This window comes from Gymnodraco acuticeps, unplaced genomic scaffold (genome assembly GCF_902827175.1).
Source record: "Gymnodraco acuticeps unplaced genomic scaffold, fGymAcu1.1, whole genome shotgun sequence".
NCBI lineage: Eukaryota > Metazoa > Chordata > Actinopteri > Perciformes > Bathydraconidae > Gymnodraco > Gymnodraco acuticeps.
In genome coordinates this window covers 30,315-55,875 of record NW_022990790.1, presented here as the reverse complement: position 1 = coordinate 55,875, position 25,561 = coordinate 30,315, and the positions used below count along the sequence as shown (strand labels likewise).

The following is a 25,561-nucleotide window of genomic DNA, read 5'->3' as shown; positions in this document are numbered from 1 at the left end:
CCATCCTAAACTCAGAAATGTTGACAATCGCAATGATGCTCGAAATGTCCCTTATAGGCCTACGTCTGTTTCCGGTTATTTTTATTTTGAAATTCAGTTCCTGACGGACGCCAAAAAAGCCCGATATTATGGAATCAAACCAATAAATAAAAGCAAGGATAATTGTGTGTTATTGGTGAGTAAATAACAGTGTGTTATTTTGAAAAGAATAACGAATTAGAAGGAAAAATATATTTTTAAAATACAGATTTCAGTATTCTGAGGCTCTGAGCCCCATTTATTTTCCTCACAGACGGCAACAAAAGTCCGAAATTATACGATTTAAAATAAAAGCAATAATTGTGGCTTGATATTGAGTAAGAACATGTTTTTATGAACCACACAGCTTCCGGTCTCCCACGACCCGACCGGAGAAAAAGACGTGCTGCAGGCAGTAGAAATACATTGCTTTTAAAATCGTGCTGTGCAACACAAAAAAAGGGGCAAATCGTGTTGGTGAACACGAATCAATAGATTAAAAATCATGTTGGTGAACACGAAATGCCGTGAGACTGGGTTGCATTACAGGGTCGGCGTCATGGGGGGTCATTCGCGGGCCATGCCCCCCCAAATGAGTCACTGTGCCCCCCCAACGCAGGGTGGGCAAGCCTTGCCACTTTGCCGTTTTTTTTTTAATCATATAAGTGAAAACGTTTCCATTAAAGGTTTTTTGTGTGAAATACATCAGAAATAAAGAATACAAATATAAAACACAGCCTGAGGTGTGCTCACTGCTGCTCTCTGATTGGTGTGTTGCTTGACCAATGACCCCTGACCTTTGTTTTGTTATCATTACGTGGCTGTGTGTTTAGATGAAAGCCGGTGGCAATCTGTTCATCTGTTACACTGATTATACAGTAAGCCATCGAAAATAATATGATATACAGTACAGTACAAGTAGCCTACTTCTGGGTCTCTGTGTTTCATTCAAGCTCGGCTCTGTGTGTGTGTGTGTGTGTGTGTGTGTGTGTGTGTGGCACGAGCGCATTTTGTGAGTGCGCGAGCGGTAACGTGGAATGTTGTTGTTAGCATCTGGTTAGCTAGCTATGCTAACGGATATAAAGAGCTGTTCTACACCAAGGTGGAGGAGAGTCCTCTCCTGTCAGACTGAGAGGATCTTATAACGTCAGCTCAGTGAGGTAAGGACTCTCTCAGTGTTTAGATAGGACACTTTAGTGCAGTGGTTCTCAAACTTTTTCTGTCAGGCCCCCCCTTTGGAGAAAAAAAAAAGTCAGGCCCCCCCAACACACATAGTCAGGCTCAGTGGCGGAGCCAGAGACTTTTTTTGGGGGTGCTGTGGGGTAGCTTGACGTTTCATAGAGGGTGCTCAAACATTTAGGGTTTCCCATTAATGTACCGGTCGCTACAGTGGAATTTTCTACTGCAACACTCTCCACACGCACATACACAGTGTTCCCGCAACTGTTACAACGAAGGCTCGATAATCAGCTCACGGCATATAGGTGTAAGCAGGGGTAACGTGCTATTTTTATAGGTGGTGTGTGGACACATTGAGAGCAAAATGAAGAGATCTATGGATACCTCTCTCAACACCCAGATGAAACGGAACTGTAAACAGATTTACTTTTTCTTTATGGATATTTTACAAATCACCCTTTTAAACTTTATTCTTTTTTTAATGTCATATAGTATTTCATACCTGTTTTTCATTTATTCTCTTATTTTTTTATAACTATAATGATCATATAAATGTGTGCCTCGGAAATAATTGTTTACATTAATGGTGACCAAAACGTTTGAGACCCACTGAGATAACACTGAGAGAGTCCTTTAGCTCACTGAGTCTCTCAGTCTGACAGGAGAGGACTCTCCTCCACGTTGTTGTTGAAAAAACTCCTTATATCCGTTAGCGTAGCTCGTTAGCTCCAGAAGCTAAGAACAACGATCTCCGGTACCGGTGCGCTCTCTCTCTCTCTCTCGCGCACACAAAATGGCTCGTTCCACACACACAGAGACCCAGACGTAATAGTACTGTACTGTATCATATTATCAGTGGCGAGCCGTGACTTTTATACCTAGGCCCTCTGACCCCCCCTTCCCTCGAAAAAAAAGAAGAGATATTACGTCTCAACGTATAGGCTACTTCAGCGGAATATCAAAACAGTGGTCCGGGGTGCAAAACGCATCAATGACAGCGACCCTCTACCACACAAAACAACATCATTTATATAAACACCTATCATGACAGGGCACCCACAGCCAAGTAACAATTACAATTGAATTAATTCGGCACGGCGGCCCGCATTGAAAATGACTTAGGCCTACCTTTGATGATCAAATCACTTAAACACAAAGTCCATCCTCCTGTCCTTTTGGATGAAGCACTTGCGGGTCATTCAGCTGATCCTTTGCCACTCCAGTTTATCATTGTAACTACTCGGTTAATAATTTCGCAACGATGTCATCACTATCACTGAAGTGAGCCATCATGAACGAACTTATGCTAATCATAAATCTATCGATCATAAATCTATCGTTTAGATTTATGATTCAAAAATAATAAAAGTAGGATAGACATGTGGATATTATCCGGCTGAACACAACGTGCATTTATCTAACAGGTTCGTTTTCCACAGACCTTATTTCGAGCTATTTTCCAAAATCCTATGGAGAAATCCCGTTGCTTTCTGTCGAGGGAATCCGAACGAAGCTTACTTCCGGGTTTTAGGACGCGTCACTGCACCACTTGCATAGACCATTATACATCCTACATATTTATTATACATCAATGCATAGACCTCACAGCGGGCGGATCCTGTCATAAAGTCCGCGAAAATGAAGCCCGCCCATTTAGAGGGAAGATATGATTGGTCAATTGTACTGTCATTTGACATTACTCTCTCGTTGAGTTACTATAGCTGGCCCTCTGTGAATGTAGAGAGGGACCAACCGGGACCAACAAGCTCTCCCGTCTTCACAGTAACTCGCAGAGACGGCATTTAACCCTTCACATTCCAACAGAAACTGAACAGGCAGATTCGAAGGATTTATTTCTTTGGAAATATTATTTTAATACAATTAAATCAAGTTATTTTGGTAAAATTAATGAAAAATGTAACAACAAAAAAATATAAAAAATAATATTTTTAAAAAAATGTTGTTTTTTTTAATGTTTTCAAATATTATTTTTTAGAATATCTTAGGCCCTCACAGAGTGCCTAGAGGGCCCTGACGGCTCGCCACTGCATATTATTTTCGAATCAATAATTTTTCAAATTATGATTTTTTTTTTTTTTTTTATATAACCATTTTTCCTCCTGGTCTCTCGCGCCCCCCCTGGCATGCCTCTGCGCCCCACAGGGGGGGCGCGCCCCACACTTTGAGAACCACTGCTTTAGTGTAAGTTATCTCAACGGTTTGGTCACCATTTATGTAAACAAGTATTTGCGAGGAACACATTTATATGATCATTAGCCTATAGTTATTATAAAAATAAGAGAATAAATAAAAAACGGGTATGAAATACTATAGTAACACAAAAATACAGTTTAAAAGGGGAGTGATTAGTAAAATATCCATAAAGAAAACGTAAATCTGTGTACAGTTCTGTTTCATATGGATGCTGAGAGATGTAGGCTATCCATAGATCTCTTCATTTTGCTCTCAAAGTGCACCAGATTGATGCTTTTAACTTCAATATTTGAAAAATAATCTTCCCGGGGGAGCATGCCCCCAGACCCTCCTAGAGGAGGTCCACCCCCACCTAAAACATGTTCACATGGATAGGATACTAAATACATTTGCACACTTTTTATATGGTGGCCTATGTCCATATGTTTCTGTTTTGGTGGTTGTGCCACAACCGTGCATGTATGCAGAAGTCATAGGTGCGCTAGAAAATAGCACTACACCCTGCATGTGTGTGAAAGACAATAGACTTCACAGCATGTTTTTTGAAATTGAAGTTGCGTTGGTGTTTGTGTGTTGGTTGTTGACGGCAGTGTGTGCCCCCCCTTGGTAAATGATTGTCCCCCCATTCGATTGTTCTAGAGCCGACAGCTAAGGGAGTTGTCGACCCTCCACTTCGTGTCGGGCCGAACCACGCCCCCTGTGATATAATGAGCATATACCACGGCCTGAAGTGAGCTATTGCTTTTATAAAACGGTTACCAAGTGTGGCAATATGAAAGAAAATACACACTCTAATTTAAATAGTTTTTATTAGTAAATAATGATGTTCAAAATAAAATAGTCCCTCCGTTGCCTTCTGCACGAAACACAGTGCGAGGTGGTTGCTATGCAACAACATTAACAGCTCGCGAACATATTAGACAGAGAGCGTTGATCCATTATTTGGCTATTTATTTACATTCATTTGTATGTTGCCGTTTATTGTGCACCCACTGAAAAACTGTCCAGCATCAGTAGCATGGCTTACGAGGTTACTTGTATAGGTTGAGGTTGTTCTGGCTGTTGCTTGGCGTGGCGAGAATATTGCTCCACTTTCTCCGGTCCCCGAGATTTGGCTTCCAGTAGCTCTGGAGAGAGCTTTCGCACCGCTCATAATTTCTCTACTTTGTTTCAAGACCCGCATCAGAAAGCTTTTGAATAGTGGTACTTTTCCAGTTGGTCTACCTGCTCTTCACGTAGCTCTGCATGTCGTCGTTTAGGTGTTTTTCTTCTTCTGGAGATAGGTATTCCTCAATTCACTCCTCCATAGTAAGACCCCCCCGGAGGTCGAAGTTAATCTTAAATGTTTCCATCTTATGCTTTGTAAGTTTGTTTCGTAACGGAAGAAATGTAAATATATTTATAAAACTGACAAGTCAAATCAAGATATCCCTGCCCTAATGCCAAAGGAACTGCACACTGAATATGTTTTGCCGTTTGATGTCTATGTCTGGACCGCTGCGTAAAGAGGAGGGTTTCTGCCCCGTTACTTCTCCGCTGCTTTCTTGCAGTTTGCTTTTCAGACCAACGGTATACTGTTTTTCTCAGACGCGGAGGGATACTGACTTGTTGTGAAAAGTAATTTACAATTCTACCCGTGGTATACGCTCAGTATATCACAGCTAAGAACCAATCAGATTGCTTGATTTGACTTGTCCGTTTTATAATAGTACTTTTACTTAAGATTAACAACTGTATGTGACCAGCATGTTTTTCTGGGATTGTGGATATGACAGATCATTTTGAGGAGTGTCTCTGTGTTTAATGTTATATATTTTTCATATCTGTGTCATGCAGTGTGGGTCTCACTTCTGTAGTCAGGGCACAGACTGTAGAGGGCTCTTTGGTCTTGACTTGGTCTCGGTTTAAGGGGTTTGGACAACAACATACTGCTAAAGTGTTTGTCTTATATTGTCCGTAGAAAACGTTGTTATGGTAATGAATGCCTCTTGTTCATGTAACCAAGCACAAATAAACACAAACAATTATATAAATTGAGTCAACACACTTTTTATTAATATGTAATGTTGAAACTTAATGTAGTGGGTGTTTTACAGTGGGCTTCACAGAGGAAAGAGTAGAAATCCACTGAAAACCATGCGATTAAACAACTCATCATAAACGCTGTAGCTGGAGGGCAGAACCATGTTGGCAACATCTCCCTTCTCCAGCTGAAGAACCATTGAGTTAGCCGCAGAGACGTAGCCATAGGCATCATTGTAATCTTGAAGCCTCATCTTCATCACGTTGTTGAGAGCGAATTCAAGAGCGGTATCTGATACAAAGCGGCTTCCCCACATGTTGAAGCTGAAGTAGTAGACTCCTTTGACGGGGGCTGTGAAGATACCTGCATCACAGGAGAAGGTCAGTGAGGGGAGATTGTTTCTGCTGCTTCAGCAGGACTTAAGGATGGGTTTTTTTTAAATATGGAACATGTAGGAGCTCTTAACTTTGTTCTATTTTCTACCATGATCAACTGTAGGAAAACTAAGAGATGTTTTAATGGTTTCATTAAGAAAACTCTTAAGAAAGCTTACAGTCACACATCTACTGTAAATGAATATTAGTGTGTGTGTGTGTGTGTGTGTGTGTGTGTGTGTGTGTGTGTGTGTGTGTGTGGCCTAGCATTACTATACTTGTGGGGACCTAAATCTGTTTACACAGTCACGTGTGGGGGCTCGCCTCCCTTATGGGGACAAAATGGAGGTCCCCATTAGGGTGAAGACTTGGTTGGGTTAGGGTTAGGGTTAGGCATGTGTTGGTTATGCTTAAGGTTAGGATACGTCTCCAGGAAATGCATGTAAGTCAATGTAATGTCCCCTGAAGTGATGTATACATGGTGTGTGTGTGTGTGTGTGTGTGTGTGTGTGTGTGTGTGTGTGTGTGTGTGTGTGTGTGTGTGTGTGTGTGTGTGTGTGTGCGTGCGTGTGTGTGTGTGTGTGTGTGTGTGTTCAGTACCTGTAGTTGGGCTGTAGGCCTGGCCGATATTGGTGAAGACTTTAGTGTACTTCAGTATTGAGTTAGTGCCGAAGGGTCCGACTACTCCTGCATCACTGAGACCGGCTGAGAACGCCACCTGAGGACCGGCTGTGAGAAAGAGGAGGATGCAGCAGAGTTTGATATTTGCTGGTATATCAGTATACCAGTTATATTCTTATTCAATACTTTGACTCTTCATAATAGTTTATGTTTCTTATTCCTTCTCACTGGAGCTCATCCTGGCCTCTAAAGCTGAACACATTTTAAAATTGTTATTAGTATTATTGTAGATGTCACTGTGGAGCTCTGTCACAACTGTACATCAACATATAAGTAAGCATTTTATGTAAACATTTAACCTGCTTTCACTCCTTGGATATCAAACTCCCCCTCTTTCTTCCCTGTCCCCCCTCCATCCTCACCCTGAGTCCCCGTCCAGAGCAGACAGAACAGCAACGCCAGAAAAACTGCAGCTCTCCTCATTCTAAATTTTCGCTGTTCAGACAGAGAAGTGTGACACGTCTCGCTCTGTCCCCGTCTTTATATACACGTTAAACAGGTCACGAGGTCGTGAGAATCCAGCAGATGTCCTTGATAACAAACGTGAAAAACATCCAAACGTCCTTGACATTAACCTGACTTTAAAGGAAACAACAACTTGAATTTTGTCCTTGAACATAGGTTATTATGCTTTCAAAAGTAACATATGTAATGGCTAAACTGCATTCTTTCATATTTGTTCTCAGTGTGTAAAGGTTGTTTTCCTAGACTTGTATGAAAGAGGACATATTTTGCTCATTTCCAGGTTCATATTAATAATAATAATAATAATAATAATAATAATAATAATAATAATACATGTTATTTATATAGCGCTTCTCCTGGTGCTCAAAGCGCTTATACATATTAGTATGTAGTGTCTCTACTTTAAAAAGTCCTCTCCTGCTGATGTTCAGGTGTATATCAGTATGTAGTGTCTCTACTTTAAAGAGTCCTCTCCTGCTGATGTTCAGGTGTATATCAGTATGTAGTGTCTCTACTTTAAAGAGTCCTCTCCTGCTGATGTTCAGGTGTATATCAGTATGTAGTGTCTCTACTTTAAAGAGTCCTCTCCTGCTGGTGTTCAGGTGTATATAAGTATGTAGTGTCTCTACTTTAAAGAGTCCTCTCCTGCTGATGTCCAGGTGTATATCAGTATGTAGCTACATGTCTCCATGCTTTAATTTTCAAAAAGCTCTTTATTTTGTTCATACTGCCTGTGCTGCAGCACCTCTTTTCACCCTCTGTCTGAAACCAGAGCCCAGTCCGCTCTGATTGGTTAGCTGGCCGGCTCTGTTGTGATTGGTCGACTGCTTAGAGATGTCCCGCTCCTTAGTCTACCACGTGCAATGTCAACAAACAGCACAATAACCTTGTATCACATAAATGCAGCGATTTCCAAGTTTATATTGAACAGACTAGATGTGACATGGCTCCAAGTTAAAGGCACGCTGTTCATTTAAGCTGGTCATCTTTGATTGGGTGGATTCAGTTGAAAGTGACACTACTATGGAATTAGAGCACTGCCTGAGAGATTATATACTTAGCTGTTTGTTAGCAAGTTATCCAAACTAATTTAAAATGTGTCATCTTTTGCTTGGATGGTTTTAGTCTCAACGACAGGCAGTGGAAACGAGAGGGCAATAGCATAACTATGTGTCTTTTTCATGCAATCAAGAACAAATTAACACAAACGTTATATTAATAGAGTCAACACACTTATTTATTAATATGTAATGTTGAAACTTAATGCAGTTGGTGTTTTACAGTGGGCTTCACAGGGCATAGAGTAGAAATCCACTGAAAATAGTACGATTATACGAATCATCATAAATGCTGTAGTTTCCGATGAGAACGATGTAGACAACATCTCCCTTCTCCAGCTGAAGAAGTATTACGTTAGACGCAGAGACATAGCCACCTCCATCATTGTAATCATTAAACCTCATCTTTCTCTGGTCGTTGTGAAAGAGTTCAACACCCGTCCAAGTTTGACCGCTGTCTTCCCACGCGTTGATTCTGAAGTAGTAGACTCCTCTGACGGGGGCTGTGAAGATACCTGCATCAGAGGAGAAGATCAGTGAGGGGAGATCAAGAGCGGGTTAAAATAACTTCTTTTGGAGCCTTTGGGTTGGTTCTATTTGCCCTCCGAGATCAAATGTAGGGAAACGAAAAAGATTTGAATGATTTTAAAAAAGTAATTAGAAAGCTTGCAGTCACACTTGTCAGGCAGGGGCTCAGTCGGTAGGGGCTTGGACTGTGAGCCAAAGGTCGCCGGTTCAAGTCCCCACACAGACCTAAATATGAAGTGTGGACTGGTACTTGGAGAGGTCCCAGTTCCCAGTGGTACCCTTGAGCAAGGCACTCCCCATTTCTCCCCGGGCGCTGTACTAACTGCCCACTGTTCCTATAGGCTCCTAGTACTAGGATGGGTTAAATGCTGAGGTCGACTTTCACTGTGTGTGCTGTGTGCATGTATGTGTGACAATTAAAGAGGGACCATCCTCCAATTCTATCTACTCTATCTGTAACTTTGTGTGTGTGTGTGTGTGTGTGTGTGTGTGTGTGTGTGTGTGTGTGTGTGTGTGTGTGTGTGTGTGTGTGTGTGTGTGTGTGTGTGTGTGTGTGTGTGTGTGTGTGTGTGTGTGTGTGTGTGTGTGTGTGTGTGTGTGTGTGTGTGTGTGTGTGTTACCCATAGTTGGGCTATAGGCCTGGCCGATATTGGTGAAGACTTTACTGAACTTCAGTGTGATATCGGTGGTGAAGGGTCCGACTGATCCTGCATCAGTGAGACCGGTTGAGAATGCCACCTGAGGACGGTCTGTGAGAAAGAGGAGGATGCTCACAGAGAGATGAGAATTCATTAACAAACTGTCTATTAAAACAAAAAAAGTCAGTGGTTTGGATTCCAGCAGAGATTGATATTTAATATTCTCCTCAGGATACCAGTTCCTTTCTTTAAACAACATGTTTACTCTTCATAATAGTTTCTGTTTCTCACCTGCGTTCTCCCTCTGGAGCTCCTCCACCTCCTTTTCACTGGAGCTCATCCTGGCCTCTAAAGCTGAACAACATTGTTTTAGTCAAATAAAGTTATAGTCTCTTATTTTCAATGTAACTGTTGCAGATCTTATTTTAAAAGATTGTTCTACCATACTATAATATTCACTTTTCAAATTCACAGGAATATTTTGTTGCCTTTTAAACTGCAAACAAATCCCACATTTTTAAAAGAAAACTATAATTATATTTGTCATTTCTCCTTTGATTACTTTGTACTCCTACCTGTGCTCTAATTCTCACTTGCTGTGACTCGAGCCAGAAGATCTGCAATAAAGAGAAAAAGCAGGTTAACAGCAGCAAAATATCTCGTCAATTTGTTAGTACTATTTCTGTTAAACATATAATTGACTTCTCTTTTCTCACTTTTAAGTTCACCATCTGTTTTTTACATTAAACAGCCAATCTATATATTTGTTATGAGTTTCTGTTTCTGTGTTCTCTCTCTGGAGCTCCTCCACCTCCTTTTCACTGGAGCTCATCTTGGCCTCTAAAGCTGAACAAATATTGAGTTTTTCTATTAGGATGATACTAAATGTTACTCTGGAGCTTGACCAAGTAGGGAAACTTTCACACATTAACTGTATATCTAAATCTAAGATATTATCATCATTGGTGTCAGTGATGATGATTGCATGTATCAGTGCAGCGTGACGTGGCTCTCAGTGTGTTTTACGTCAGCTGTGTCAGCTGTGTTGTCTTGCTCCAGCCTCTGGATCTTGATCCTGTGTTCGATGGCCATGTCTCTGATCTCCTTCAGCTCAGCCCAGACGTCAGTGCTCATCTGGGTCTGACTGCTGCTCTGATCGAGGGCTGCTTTCACTCCTTGGATATCAAACTCCCCCTCTTTCTTCCCTGTCCCCCCTCCATCCTCACCCTGAGCCCCCGTCCAGAGCAGACAGAGCAGCAACGCCAGAAAAACTGCAGCTCTCCTCATTCTGAAATATCGCTGTTCAGACAGAGAAGTGAGACACGTCTCACTCTGTTCCCGCCTTTATATCTACGTTAAACAGGTCACTGGCAAGGCCATGAGAATCCAGCAGATGGCTTTGATAACAAATGTGATATACGTCCCTGGACATCTTACTGATAGTAAAGGGGAAACAACTTGAATTCTGTTCCTTTAAAAAAAGTGTATTATTCCTGATTTTTCTATATCTCTTTTTTTGTGATTAGACCTTGTTTTCCTTGACTTGTATTAAACTAAGCTACCCAAAATCATCCGATATTTAAAAGAAACCTCTGTGTGTTTAACAGGTGTACATGGTGCTCATAGGGGAAGATGGTTTCTCACAAACAAGAGAACTACATGTCCCAGGATGCACTCTGTTCAGGAGGAACTCTCAAGACACCTTTATCATCAGGTGAAATCCCAAAACTCCACATAAAGTCAATACACAGATGCGTTTTACATCAATCTCACATCCTTATTGAGCTGCTTTGAACTGGTTTTGCTCATTTATAAAGGCGGTCTGTCTCTGACCCCACAGTGCAGCCGACAGCCTGGGCCCTGTGTGGGGGGTGCACATATGGCACGACAACTCTGGACCCTCCCCGAGCTGAAACATCAAACACCTGGACGTGTCCGAGGTAAAGAGTGACATCACCACACACATCCTTTACCCCAGGGGTGTCCAAAGCTTTTTCACAGAGGGCCACATACAGAAGAATATACGAAGGGCTGGGCCACTCACTAGAGGAGAGGTATATCGCCTCATAGGTTCAGTTATAAGTTGGAAACATCTATCAAATGTAGGTAAATTATTCTTGATACTTGAAAATGCTTTAAGAAACACAACAGCTCACAGCTCTCCAGAGGGTTTACTTTATTTTGTTAGCAGCTCATTCGGCCACATCATTGTTTTACTTTTGTTTACATATGCTATAATGCCATTCATCTTAATTAACTCCATTTATGCTAATTGTGCAAAGTGCCCAACATATGCAAGTTAGCATCCGGCAGTTTCTATGTACTTGGGACCCCTACTATACATTACTATCATAACACTTTGGGGTACTCAACATTTCAGGGTTCACTAGAATGTAAAATGAAATGCTGTAATTTAAATACTGCTTATTGTAATAATAGATACACATGTGAGATGCGAACAGATGGTATGAAGTTGTGAAGGCACAGAGCTCAGGGGTTCATCAGTCTTATGGCCTTTGGGATAAAACTGTAACACAGGATCAGTCATTGATATGCAAATGTCATTCTCCGGGTAAAGTGTTGGGGATCTGCGTGTTTCTTAATGCAGAGGGCAGCTGAAGGGACGTGCGTGGCTCTTTGTGGCTCAGTGCTGGTTGGCTGTGAACCAAAGTGACGGGCGGGTGGAGAGGATTCTGGTAAAATGCACTCGTGGAATAGGCTTGTATAAGGTACAGAGTCCTCATACACATACACTCAGATACAAAAAACAAATATTAATATCTCCCCCCCCTTGCAGACGCTGAGTCTCAAGCTATCAGACTATTTGGCCGATTACCACATCTGGATATCTTTGTACAGCTGCCCCAACGCGTTCACACACACTCAGAGACTGTGTGTGAGCCTGCTGCTTCTGCTGGGATATGCATGTGTCAGCACACTGATCATATCACACATGGATGATCAGGTTTGTTAATAAAACCTATAAAGTGAATATTTAGAGCTCCAAGAGTTTTCCAAAACATTTTAACGCAGATCCGTTGTTTGCCGTTGCCCTTCCAGTTTGGCTGTGTAGAAGCAACAGCTGTTTCTGTGCGGACAGGACTTCTGAGTGTGTGTGGTGTTGCCAGCAGCAACACACTATTTGGTATCTGTTTGGCTCCAAATACCAAACAGATCATTGCAGCATCCCATGATCCCCTCTGTTTCAGCCCTGTTTCTAAAGTGCTGGATAAAACGTGTAAGTATCATCAACATTTGTTTGCCACAGATCTGATTTTCTGGAATAGTGCAAAAGCCAATTTGAAAAATCCCATTGACTTTTATTTGAGGGAACCATTGCGATGCTAACATGCTAACATCCAAGTTTGCTAACAAACAGACGTCATCCCTGCACCGCTCTATTACAAAAGGACCTATAAGGCTTGCTGTCCTCTGTCTATACCCTGTAATGATTCAATATAAACTATACCAGTCATTTGAATCGTACTAAGGGTGTGTTTTATTTCTAGTTACCTCTTAATAACAAATGTACTACCCCCTAAGTCCCTGTACTTCTTCCACTCTACCAACCAGTAGCAGTTATTTATAATTGGTACCCAATATGTACAAAACATTTACAAACTGTTATTTGAAATATGACTAATTCAATACGTTTGATATATCAAACCAAATAGCTTTAATATTGGAGCATCATCCTTCAGACGCCTGGTGTACCACAACGATGTAAAACACATAGTGAGATTTATATTTAATGCTTCAAACACGATTATATTTAGTGAAATAGTGCAAAGATCAATTAAAATCAACTGATCTGTATATAATGTCAGTATTTTTTTAAGTGTGTCTAAGTAGAAACAAACACACAAATAATGCACTTATAATAAATAATTATATATGTTATGTTAATAAAGACAGAAAAGACATGTGTGCTTACAAAGAAGCATGTGACTTTGACTCAAAACAACATCAGGAACAATTAAAACAAATTAAATGTTTGCATTGTGTAACTGTAAAGACCTTAAAGCACAACATTTATTCTGCCTATAAAGTCATAAAGTGGGACAAATTAATTGCATTTTACTATGAAATCACATGTGACCTTAACGGAATCACATGTGACCTTGACGGAATCACATGTGACCTTAACGGAATCACATGTGACCTTAATGGAATGACATGTGACCTTAACGGAATCACATGTGACCTTAATGGAATGACATGTGACCTTAACGGAATCACATGTGACCTTAATGGAATGACATATTCACAGATGAGAGTACGCGATGACCTCATCACATGACATCACAGATGGCCTTCAAGTTGAGATTGCGAGAGCTCTGAAGTGCAGGCATTCTTCAGTTCTTCAGTTCAGAGCGGTGAGTGGTACACGTATTCAGTCAGAGCAAACTAACTTCACAGTTTTCTAGACAATACACGTATTACGTACACACATAGATTTGTATTCCTACGCACAACACAAGTCCACAGACAGCGCCATGGATAGAACAAAGTCAGACCAGAGCAGCAAGGAGACATCCCACAGCCAGAACGATGAGAGTCTGCTGCAGTTTGACGCAGAGACCGTCAAACTGCTCGTGATGAGAGGAGATGAACTCTTTGAGTGTTTGACAGTCTGTGAGGAAAGATACGGCGCTCTGGAGGAAAGATACAGCGCTCTGGAGGAGGAGATGGAAGCTAAAGAGGCTCGACACAAGCAGCAGCTGGACGAGAACCTGGTGACCATAAACCTGCTGAAAAGAAGAGAGGAAGAACTCCTTCAGAGCCAGGAGAAGTCCACCAAGGACCTGGCTGAGAAACAACAGAGCTGGGAGAGTGGAAAGCAAGGCATGAAGTATGTAGTGGACGAGAAAAACTACCAGGCCGCTAGAAACCACACCTTGGAGACGGAAAAACGAAAGATGGAATGGAAAGTGAAAGGGGTGATGAAGCACAACAGTCAGCAGACCTTTAGAATCCACACCTTGGAGAAGGAAGTCCAGAAGCTGGTGCTCCAGTTGGAAAAGCAGGGAGAAAAGAACTCTGAAGACCAACAACCGATGGAGGCCAAACTAAAACAGGTGGAGAAGGAGAACGAGGATCTGGCAAAGAAGAACACAAGCTGGGAGACGGATGTCAAACAGCTGAAAGACCAGATGAGAGAGAAGGAGGAGAAGTTCTCCAAAGACCTGGCCGAGGAACAGCTGAGCTGGGAGAGTGAGAAACATCAGCTGGAGGGCGAGAGGAGAGAGATGGAGAAGACATTGAAACAGGTGGAGGAATCCAAGAAGAAGCTGGCTAAGGAGAACCGCAGCTTGGAGTTGGACGTCACACTGAATGTCTTGCTGGTGAAGCAGTTGGAGAAGGACATGGAGGTGCAGCAGGAAGAGTTCTCCAAACGACACCAGAGCTGGGAGACCAAGGCCAGTTCGATGGAGACCGAAATAAAAGAGGTCACTCAGGAGAAGGAAGATCTGGCTCAGACACTTCAGAGCCAGGCGACTGAATTCAAAGACATTCAGGCTCAGTTACATCAGGCAGAGGATGAGAACAACATGAGCTGGGAGACAAGAGTCCAGCAGCTTGGGGAGGAGATGAAGGAGCAGAAGGAGAAGTGCTCCAAAGACCTGAGCCAGAAACACCAGAGCTGGGAGACCACGGTTCATCTGATGGAGACTCAACTGAAGGAGGCGAAGGAGGAGAGGGACAACCTCGCTCAGACGCGACTGAGCTGGGAGACCAAAGAGAAGAAGATGGGGGAAGAGAAGACACTTCTGGAGGACCTGTGTCTTCACAGGAAGAATAAGAGCAGAGGATTCTTCGCTCGCAGGAGGGCGACTGAGGAAAGGGACGTCGTTTTGCAGAAAATGCTGCACAAGATGGAAGAGAGGAGATGAGAAAGAAAGCAAAGGGGGAGAAGGAGGAGAAGGAGGAGGCTGGACGTCAGTAGCTGTCTTTTCCTCTCCTCTCTCCCTCCTCCATTTCTCTCACCTCCTTCCTCCTGCCTCACCCCCTCCTGCCTTCCCATTTTCATACTCAGGGTTTTCTCCTGGAGCTCAGGTTTTCCCACAATCTGTATAATGGATGTAAAAAAACTCACTTGAAGTCCCTCCCCCTTTAACTGTACCTACTTCCTGCTCCCTCACCATCTCTCTCCTGACTCCATCCTTTACCTCCTTCCTCAATACTTCGCCTCCCTTCACTCCAAACTCTCTCCTCCATTTCCCTCACCTCTTCCTTCATACATCACCCTCTCTTCCACTTTTCATATTTAGTGTTTTTTAGTTGTATTTAGACTTGATTTTCAAATAAAATGTTAATTAAATGTATTCTGTGTGTGCCTCACTGTGTAAACGTATACAGTATATATTAATTACTGTATGTTGGTTACTAAAGTACCGGTATCTGTTCTATTTGTGATTTAAACAACTTTGAATTTAATAAATACAACAACAATAGAAGATGTTTGTGCAGATTGTTCTTTTATTTTGGGGTTCAATTACATTGTTTGTTTTTTTAGTTTTTTTTTAAATGTGTTGATTTCATATGAGCTGTTAAAGTGTTCAAAGCTCAGGGTTTACATTTTAATGTTATTTAAAGGTCCCCTATTATACTGTTTTTCAGGTCTCATATATACAGAACATGTCTTGTAATGATACAGAAACAGGAAGAGTCTGTTGAAGACTCAGGAGAACATTGAGGAAGTTGGTCAGGAGACTGGGGCCCTTCTCACTTCGGTTAAATGGATTCCTTGTGTCCCTCACTTGCGTCGTTTCCCTGTGACTAGTCCCTCCCACCAGGGAAGCATGGAGGGACGCAAGGAAACCACGAGAAGCAGGGGCTGCTTCTCAGGTCGACTATTTTCATTTCCTCGCTCCTCGATCCTCTGTCTCACCGGAAGTTGATTTGCCTGCACCATCTTGAGTACCGTCCCATGGCTCTTATTTCTGTCGGAGGACCGAGGATCGAGGAGCGATCATGGAGGAGCGATAACCGAGGAACCACCAGACCATCCTCCGATGAAATCCTCAGATACTCACCCCGCCCCCTTACTGTGTATCGCTCACTGATTGGACGAGGCAGCGCATGCACTGATCTGATGCTTCTTGACATGAGAGTAGAGTGAAGAAAATACATGAACCTCACGGGAGTCACTCCTCAGTTTATACCGTGTTTTGTTTCAATTCATGTATCATTTAGTTACAAATATGTGATATATCTGAACAACAAAGTGGTCAAAAATCATTTTATTCAATTATTGGAAACATTTTCATGATCGCTTTTTTCGTTTCACATTTTCATTTATTGTCATTTCCATTCATTCAGTCATTAAGTGCAATTACAATGTTAATGTGCTACATATCCAACCAAACAAAGTGTGCAATCCAATGAATGTTAATCTAACTGGGTTTTGATAGATAACATATCTCTTTTTCTTCTCTCAATTATTTTATTTCTATTGTGCACTCTAATCAATATTAATCAAACTATTGTTCGTTTATACATTTTAAGAATGGCGTTTATCTTTTTTGAGAATGACTTCTTATTTTATTTCATGTATTTAGATAGCTACAACAGATTATACTAATGTTTATGTCAGTAAATGTGTACTAACAGAGGGGGGGGGGGGGGGGTGTGTGGAAATAACGGGGACAGAGCTGCTGTCAGACGATCAGCTGTGCAGCGTCATCACAAACGGACGTCGCTTCACGTGACGCTCCGGAGGAAAGGACGTCCCATTGCTCTTAAAACTCATTTCCCTGCTTCTCGTGGTTTCCTTGCGTCCCTCCATGCTTCCCTGGTGGGAGGGACTAAACGCAGGGAAACGACGCAAGGAATCCATTTAATCGACCTGAGAAGCAGCCAGGGAAATCGTCCTTTCCTCCGGAGCGTCACGTGAAGCGACGTCCGTTTGTGATGACGCCGCACAGCTGATCGTCTGACAGCAGCTCTGTTCCCGTTATTTCCACACACACCCCCGCCTCTGTTAGCACACATTTACTGACACAAACATTTGTATCATCTGTTGTAGACCCAAATAAATACAATTAAATAAGAACTCTTTCTCAAAAAAGATAAACGCCATTCTTAAAATGTATACACGAACATTAGTTTGATTAATATTGATTAGAGTGCACAATAGAAATAAAATAATTGAGAGAAGTAAAAGATGTATGTTATCTATCAAAACCCAGTTAGATTAACATTCATTGGATTGCACACTTTGTTTGTTTGTTTGGATATGTAGCAAATTAACATTTCAATAGCACTTAATGACTGACTGAATGGAAATGACAATAAATGAAAATGTAAAACGAAAAAAGCGATCATGAAAATGTTTCCAATAAATGAATAAAATGATTTTTGACCACTTTGTTGTTCAGATATATATATTTGTAACTAAATGATACATTAATTGAAACAAAACACGGTATAAACTGAGGAGTGACTCCCGTGAGGTTCATGTATTTTCTTCACTCCGCTGGGAAACTGCTCTCATGTCAAGAAGCATGAGATCAGTGCATGCGCTGCCTCGTCCAATCAGTGAGCGATACACAGTAAGGGGGCGGGGTGAGTGTCGACGAGGATTTCATCGAAGGATGGTCTGGTGGTTCCTCGGTTATAGCTCCTCGATTATCGCTCCTCGCTCCTCGGTCCTCCGGCAGAAATAAGGCCATTGGGACGCTACTCAAGATGGCGCAGACAAATCAACTTCCGGTGAGACCGAGACCGAGGAGCGAGGAAATGAAAAATAAGAGAAGTGAGAAGGGCCCTGAGTCTGAAAAGGGAGTTGAGGAGACACCAGACTTGCAACATAGTGAGCCTCCTTCACCGTCCCCAGTAACTGAAGCACCAGATCTGAGAAAATCCACAAGACATAGAAAACCACCTGACAGACTTATAGAACAATAAACTGTTGACATGCAGTTATAAGTGACTTTAAGAAAAGAGCATGGTTGGCATTTATTTGATATTTGTGTCATAAGTTTTGTTCACAATAGATCTTTTATTTAGAGTAAATAGCAAGTTAAAAACTGCTATACTTTCTTTACAGTATGTTTAGACATTTTGAATGTTTAAAATGTTTACATTTGAAGACTGTACGTTCCAGAAGCTTTATAATTAAGAAATGTGTTAAACTGACCTGTTTGGAAAGGGGATGTAATGATAGGTGTTTATGCCTCGTTACAATGCATATATGTTACCACTATTATACTGTTTTTCATCAATATATCACAGGTGTCAGATATATACAGAGCCTGTCTCTGATTGGCTGAAACACCAAACAGATCATTGCAGCATTACCCATAATCCCCTCTGTTTCAGCCCTGTTTCCAAAGTGCTGATTCTCTGTCTGTTACTTTAGATGAAAATAAGCAGGGCCGCCCCTCCCTACAGGCCAATCACGCAGGCTGCATGGGGCCCCACCTTGCGCAGGGGGCCCCGCCCAGAGGGCCTCAGCTGCTGTGCGCAGTTCTCCGCTCAGTTCTCCGTCATTGCGTGACAAGGGGAGCACGTCTGTAACCCGACACCGTTGCAATGAATCGACATCTGACCAATCATGGCTTTGATACGGCCACTAGTGCAGGTGAAGAGATGTCGGTGAAAAGACAGTTTCAGTCCGGCGCAAGCAAGAGGGGAAAAAAATAAAACATGAAGAAACTAGAGCATCACTCGAAGGTGGGTTATTGTTTGAGTTAAATGTACAACTTGCGAATGTTGTATAAGTCAAATTGCCAATTGCCATATTAAAACATCAGCTGCAATTCAGGACATGAAGAAGGCAGTCTCTGCATAGCATATAGGCTAATGGAGATGCAGTTATTTCCAGCATTCTTTATTTACCATTCATTCAAGTATGTTATGCCTTTTATCTGCTAATGTACAGGAGGAAGAGTGATACACTGTCTGTCTAGTTGGCTTACATAACAGTTAAAGTTTACAGCCTAAAAAACATGGAGCATGTTTTCCCCTTTTATTCATTTTTATGTCAATTTGCACATTTCATGGTGATGCTCAGCCTCTCCCCTTAACTCCTAACAGTCATCATCATGTCAACCACAACACAGAGAAATACTGAGAGAAATGTGTGTCTAGTTGTTGATGCATTGCTGACAGAGGGAACTACATTTGAATACAGATTTAAGAAATATCAGTTTTTGAGCATGTCATAAGCACGTTTTGTATTACAACTATATTATAATAAAATAATATAGTATTTATATTATTGAATTGATTATGTTTATTATTATTAGTAGAAGTAGTTTATTTGCATTCATTATATTTTAATCTTTTTGAGGCTAGTATTTGGCAGGAAATGCAGACGTATTCACCTGTAAACGCATACTGAACGACATACATGCACATTTACCATTTACCTCACTGTATACAAAAGTAACTGTGTTGATAATAATAATAATAAACAGGAATGATATTTGCAAAGTAGCCTACTTTGTTTCCAAAACTTTTTTTTTCACTCCTGTCGGTTGGGGGGGGGGGGGGGGGTGGGCTCATCTCACAATGTCGCTTGGGGCCCCAAATTGGCCAGGGGCGGCCCTGTATATTACATATTTATTTGTTGTTTACCTTTTATATTTGTCTGTCTTATAACCCAGTTCTCACGGGTTGGAATAGGTCCCACAAGAATAAACCCCGTATTTAATCAAGACCTCAGCCTCGTGTCATTTACTGGAGGGAGCTACAGTGAGAACTCGACTGCTCCGCATGAGTAGACTAGTAAAACGGCGCCAGACGGCAGCGATCCATGGACGGCACGGGACATCTCCGTAGCAGCGTGTACACCTGTAGCAGCCATCTACACAGCAGCACAAGATCCAACTACTTCTGGAAGGTCCAGGTGCTTTAGTGTAAATGTAGGTGCAACAAAGAGACTTTAAAGTGCCATACAAAGAAAATGGGACATTTGCATTGTTCATATAATCTGTGTTAATGTTATTTACTTACCTTTCAAATGGAAGTTAAAGGTTGTTAATATTGATTTGTGTATTAAGGTATCTGCAGTAAGTATTTGCAGACTAAGTAACAAAGTACATTTAAAGGACAATATCTTTCAAGTAATAAGTGTTGAAGAAATGTACCAAGTTTTTTTGTGGTTTGCCTATATCATTATCACTTGTGATTTTCATTTAAATAAGGCTCAATAGCTGCGTATAAGCTTAAGGTAACTCAAACCTAATATCTAAATTGGCTAACTACTTAGCTTTAAAGATAATTAAATATTAGAGTTAAAACCAAACTTAAGTAAACAAGTAAAATGTCAGATGTTGAGTCTTACACTAAGAGTGATGAAGTGAGTGTAGTAGAAAACGAGCAACCACAGGCAACTGAAGATCCGAAAATGGATAGCCTTTCCACACAAGAGCCACAAAGGAGCCAAAGAGTCCGGAAGTTAACGGAAAAGGGCCAAAAACTGCACGATGAGCAAGTAACAAGACTTGTGCACCGTTTCAGTGTGAGCTACAAAAGGTGAAAATATATCACAAAGGAAGCCAAACAAGCGCTAAGTGGTCAATGCTCTAATGACCTGCTGCATGAATACATCACTAAGGTAAGCAAGACCTCCAATGATGTAAATATTGCTTATGAAGAGTTGAGGCTCATTGACATTCCCGACCATGAAACACGTCGCAGAGAAGACACCTGTGAAGCAGTTACAAAGACAATAATTGAGACTGCAAGAGAACGAATGGACACAAGAAAGGACAAAAGTCATGAAGAAGAAGAAATTGGTAAAAACCAGACAGAGTCTGTATGCAAATCTGTTGCCTCTGTTAAGAGAAGTAATGGCTCTCATGTCACCAGGTCCTCGACTCATTCTCGTAGCAACTCGAGAGCCACATCAAGAAGTTCATTGCTCTCTTCTATCAAAAGACAAGAAGCCGCTGCTGAAATTGCTGCAAATGAAGCGACTTTAGAAGTAATGTTAGAACAGGAACAACAGATCGAAGAACTTGATATACTGGAGGCTGAAGCTGCTCAGTTAAGAGCCAAACAGATTGCTGAAGCTGCTCAGTTAACAGCCAAACAGGAGGCAGAAAATGCTGAGAGACAAAGACAGTTACAAGCCAAGCGCAGACAACTAGAGCGATTAGAAACAGTAAAGAAGCTAAAAGCTGCAAAAGCGAGACATCAAGTATATGAACAGAATGCATGCTCAGACGAAGAAATTAGCGAGCTGCTCCATCAACATGTTCCTCTGGTTGTGAAAGAAGAACTCAAGCATAAAAGCAGTGAACTGCAAAACCACTCACCACCTCAAGCTGCGACACAACAAAAACAAGAAGACAGTACTTCAGCTCTTATCAGAGCTCTTGCAGAGTCCATCAGTGCAAGTCGTCTACCTGTACCTGAACCTACAACGTTCAGTGGTGACCCACTGAGGTTAAATGACTGGAAGGTCTCCTTTCGTACACTCGTTGACAGGAAAAACATCCCAGCTGAAGAAAATATATACTATCTAAGAAAGTATGTGGGTGGACCCGCCAAGAAGGCCATAGAGAGCTACTTCCTGCTAGGCACAGAGTCAGCCTATCATGCCGCGTGGACCATCCTAGAAGAGAGGTACGGTAATCTTTTCCTCATTGCTAAGGCCTTCAGAGATAAGCTTGATGCATGGCCCAAGATAAGTTCCAAAGACAGCGTAGAACTTCAAGAGCTCTCTGACTTCCTTCGCAGCTGTGAGGCTGCCATGTCACAGATCAAAGGACTTGAGGTACTTAACGACTGCAACGAAAACCAAAGGATGCTTGCTAAACTTCCAGACTGGTTGACCTCAAGTTGGAACAGAAAGGTCACAGAAATGGAAGAACAAAATCACACGTTCCCAACCTTAAGCCAGTTTGTTAAATTTCTCACACGTGAAGCCAAAATAGCTTGCAACCCAATAACATCTCTCCATGCTCTAAAATCAAGAGAAAGCGAAAAAGGCAAGATTTTAAGAAGTCCTGTATCAAACGTATTGACTACAGAGACAAATGAAACAGCAGACGCCACAAACTGTCTTTTCTGTGAGAAGGCAGGACACGGTCTGCACAAATGTTACAAATTCAGGAATGAGACAATCTCTGAGCGAGTCAAGTTTCTTCAAGAAAATAAGTTGTGCTTTGGCTGTTTAAAATCTGGCCATCGCTCAAAGGAATGTAAAAACAGAAAGATATGCGAAACATGCGAAAAGGGACATCCAACTTGTCTCCACGACAATCGCACCAGAGAAGAAAGAATGTCAACAAACCATGATGGGGAAAGAGAAAGCACAATGGAACGTCCACAAGGTAAAGCGGCAAGCACACCACATGAGGCAACATCCAATACAGTCTTCCAGAATGTTAAAGTCCCCCATACATCCACAATCGTTCCAGTGTGGGTGTCAGCCACAAGTGAGCCACATAGGGAAATACTTGTGTATGCACTCCTCGATACACAGAGTGACACAAGCTTTATCCTTGAAGAAACGGCAAAGGCTCTTCACACAAAGAATGAAACAGTGCAGCTAAAGCTCTCCACAATGGCTTCAAGAAACACAGTCGTGTCATGCAGGAAGCTAACTGGTCTCCAAGTGAGAGGAATCTACTCGGACAGGATAATACCTCTGCCAGTAACCTACTCAAGAGAATTCATCCCAGCAAACAGAGACCATATTCCCACACCAGAGACTGCGAAAGCATGGCCTCATCTTGAACACCTCGCAGATGAGATCGCTCCTCAGCAAAGCTGTGATGTTGGCCTGCTTATCGGCTACAACTGTTCCCAAGCTCTCGTCCCAAGAGAAGTGGTGCCTGGTGAAGGAAACCAGCCCTTTGCACAGGGAACAGATTTGGGCTGGAGTGTTGTCGGCTTTGGCAATCCCTGTCTCGACATTGGAGATATGATTGGAGTAAGTCACCAGGTAACCGTGAAGCAAGTGATACCAAGTCTCCAGTCTTCAAACCTCCCAAGGGAAGTACACTACGTCTGTAGAACACAGATTAAGGAAGTCTCACCTGCAGATGTCGTCGAGGTGCTGGAATCTGACTTTGTCGAAAGAGCTTCTGAAGATAACTCTGCAGATCAGGCCTCCAAAGGTCTCACAGCACAGCAACTTCAAGCCTCAAATGGGTTCACAGGCCCATACCTACTTTGGCAGAAAGAGCTACCAAGTGGAGAAGTCAAGGTGGGAGAGATCGTGAGTAGTGACCCAGAGCTTAAGAAGGCCCAGGTTCATGATACCCAGGCAAACGAAGTAAAGTCGCTACTAGATCACCTTCACAAATTCTCAGACTGGTCAAGAGTGGTTAAAGCCTTTGCCAGACACAAGCGCCTTGCAAAGGAAATTAAAGGTCTCAAGCCAAGGTCCTGTGAAGCCACATGCTTAGAGGAGAGGAGAGAAGCAGAGCTGACCATAATCGAGATGGTTCAAGAAGCAACACTCTCTCAAGAAATAAAGTGCCTTCAGCAGCATAAGGAGTACCATCTCCAACAAAGACCAAAGTGGATCAAGGACCGCAGAAACGTCAAGGTAAATGACGTTGTCATTCTGCAAGACAACACTATACCACGTGGCCAATGGAAGCTGGCCAGGGTTGTGGAAGTGTACCCAGGAGGGGATGGAAGAGTGAGAAGGCTCAAGCTGCTTATCAGCGACTCTACCCTGGATGTAAAGGGAAAGCGCCTCGCTAAACCTGTCTACCTCGAAAGGCCTATTCACAAGACGGTGTTGTTGTTGGAGGGCAGACTAAGACTCAGTTACTCTCACTCACACTCTGCACTTAATAGGTCTAAAACGAAATAGTTAGTTTTACATTAATGTATATCGGTTTTTCTAAAAAAATTATGGAAATCACAGGTGATTTGGTGGGAGTGTAACTGTCTTCACTTTCTGTTGTTTATTTTGTTGGACGTTGTATTTTTGGTTCCTACCTTTTATGTGCAACATTATTAGAGGCGGAACTAATCTGCTGTGTTTTGTGTTACACCTGTTTGTTTAATCGACGCACAACTGCAGAGCAACGCAGAATGTAAAGAAAATCTAAGGAAACCAAGGGAAAATGCATATAAAGTTATCAGCCCCTCTAGGTGACTAGCAGCCTACGAGGTATGTTTTCGTGCTGGTTGTTTGTGTAATTGTGTGCGTTTGAGCTGCAGGTTTGTGTGTGTATGTATGTATGTATGCTATGCGCTAGCTTGTGCTACATGCTATTGTTAGCTTGTGCTACTTGCTGTGTGGGATATGTGCGCCGTTTATTGTTTCATTGGCGGCATTAACAGTGATGACATATGCATATATTACATATTTATTTGTTGTTTACCTTTTATATTTTTCTGTCTTATAACCCAGTTCTCACAGGTTGGAATAGGTCCCACAAGAATAAACCCCGTATTTAATCAAGACCTCAGCCTCGTGTCATTTACTGGAGGGAGCTACAATATAAGTCATCATGAACACATCTGTCCATCAGACAGAGGGCTGCTGTGCCTCCTGTCATCATTAATGGACGTCTCTTTAAAATGACCGCTCAGAGGAGAGGAGGGCTGCAGTCGAATAGTCCATTTAGCTTAGAAACCTTCCTAACGGAGTGAAATGACCCGGAAGTCCCTCAGTGGCAGCCATGATAAGTGCCGTTCGAATTCTCTAGAATGATAGGAAAGGAGGTTTCAAACTTCCTTTATAACCTCCTTTAGCTTAGGAACCACTGGACCTCCCTAACCGAAAGGAGAGGAGAAAATGCTGCCCCACAATGCCTTGCAGCCGCAGCATTTGACGTCACACAACAGTCGGCCGTTCACGGAAACAATCGATTATGACGGAGAAATGATATCATGAAAGTTACGGTGCTTATTAAGCTTTTTAAAACGTATGTGGTAAGTTGCCAAAGTGCTTTGTTTTGAACGTTCATCAATATTATAATCAAAAAGAGAAATATGAACGTTAGTTTTTACTGAAATGATCAAATAAAGTCAACATTTCACTGAGCTGTGTGGGGTTTGTTCAACTTTTAAAAGATGTTTGAATGGTGATGTACACAGTGATAGGTGTTAAAGACTCACGTTTATAATAAATACATTTGTATTGATTTTAAGATATTTTCATAGTTCATACAATCATACTGGGATCATTTTTTGTATTAATGTAGACCGGAGGGAGAGGGTGACGAGCATAAGTTTCACTTTCCTTTTTTATTTCAATTCCAACTTTGGTCATGAAGAATATGTTTCTCTGTTGTCCACGTTCATAAAGCATAACACAACAGCATCAGAGCATGGTGCAGAGTCTCTAGATGAGTTTACAGTAGTCCCTCGTTCTTATTAAACATCCATGTTGTAGTCCGCTGTATAGAAAACTATAGTTTCCATAGTTTCCCCACAGCAGCAGACGCTCAAAATGACGTC

General features: G+C 41.9%; 3 protein-coding genes and 1 pseudogene across 3 annotated transcripts in view; 3 read left to right on the top strand and 1 right to left on the bottom strand.

The window, feature by feature from the left end:
- Window positions 1-12,130, top strand: part of LOC117557067 (polycystic kidney disease 1 like 1-like) — a 37,071-nt gene extending 24,941 nt beyond the window's left edge. Inside the window, exons 8-10 of the mRNA XM_034232749.1 lie at window positions 10,786-10,892; window positions 11,019-11,118; window positions 11,787-12,130. Of these exons, the coding sequence (XP_034088640.1) occupies window positions 10,786-10,892; window positions 11,019-11,091 (180 nt within the window). The 3' untranslated portion in view covers window positions 11,092-11,118; window positions 11,787-12,130. The remainder of the gene's footprint in view (window positions 1-10,785; window positions 10,893-11,018; window positions 11,119-11,786) is intronic.
- LOC117557068 lies at window positions 8,244-10,465 on the bottom strand (annotated as a pseudogene).
- Window positions 12,131-13,674: 1,544 nt separating the features above from the next.
- Window positions 13,675-15,158, top strand: LOC117557056 (golgin subfamily A member 6-like protein 7). The gene has a single exon (XM_034232737.1). It carries the CDS (start codon window positions 13,675-13,677, stop codon window positions 15,070-15,072), a length of 1,398 nt encoding a protein of 465 aa, XP_034088628.1. The 3' UTR covers window positions 15,073-15,158.
- Window positions 15,159-19,775: 4,617 nt separating this feature from the next.
- On the top strand, window positions 19,776-24,805 carry LOC117557058. Its single transcript, XM_034232740.1, has 2 exons — window positions 19,776-24,266; window positions 24,510-24,805. The coding sequence occupies exon 1, from the start codon at window positions 20,883-20,885 to the stop codon at window positions 23,961-23,963; it is 3,081 nt and encodes a 1,026-aa protein (XP_034088631.1). The 5' UTR covers window positions 19,776-20,882; the 3' UTR covers window positions 23,964-24,266; window positions 24,510-24,805.
- Window positions 24,806-25,561: the final 756 nt, after the last annotated feature.

Bases quoted from the DNA above. Each gene is read 5' to 3' on its own strand.
- LOC117557056 (XM_034232737.1), top strand. From the start codon at position 13,675: ATGGATAGAACAAAGTCAGACCAGAGCAGCAAGGAGACATCCCACAGC.
- LOC117557058 (XM_034232740.1), top strand. From the start codon at position 20,883: ATGGACACAAGAAAGGACAAAAGTCATGAAGAAGAAGAAATTGGTAAA.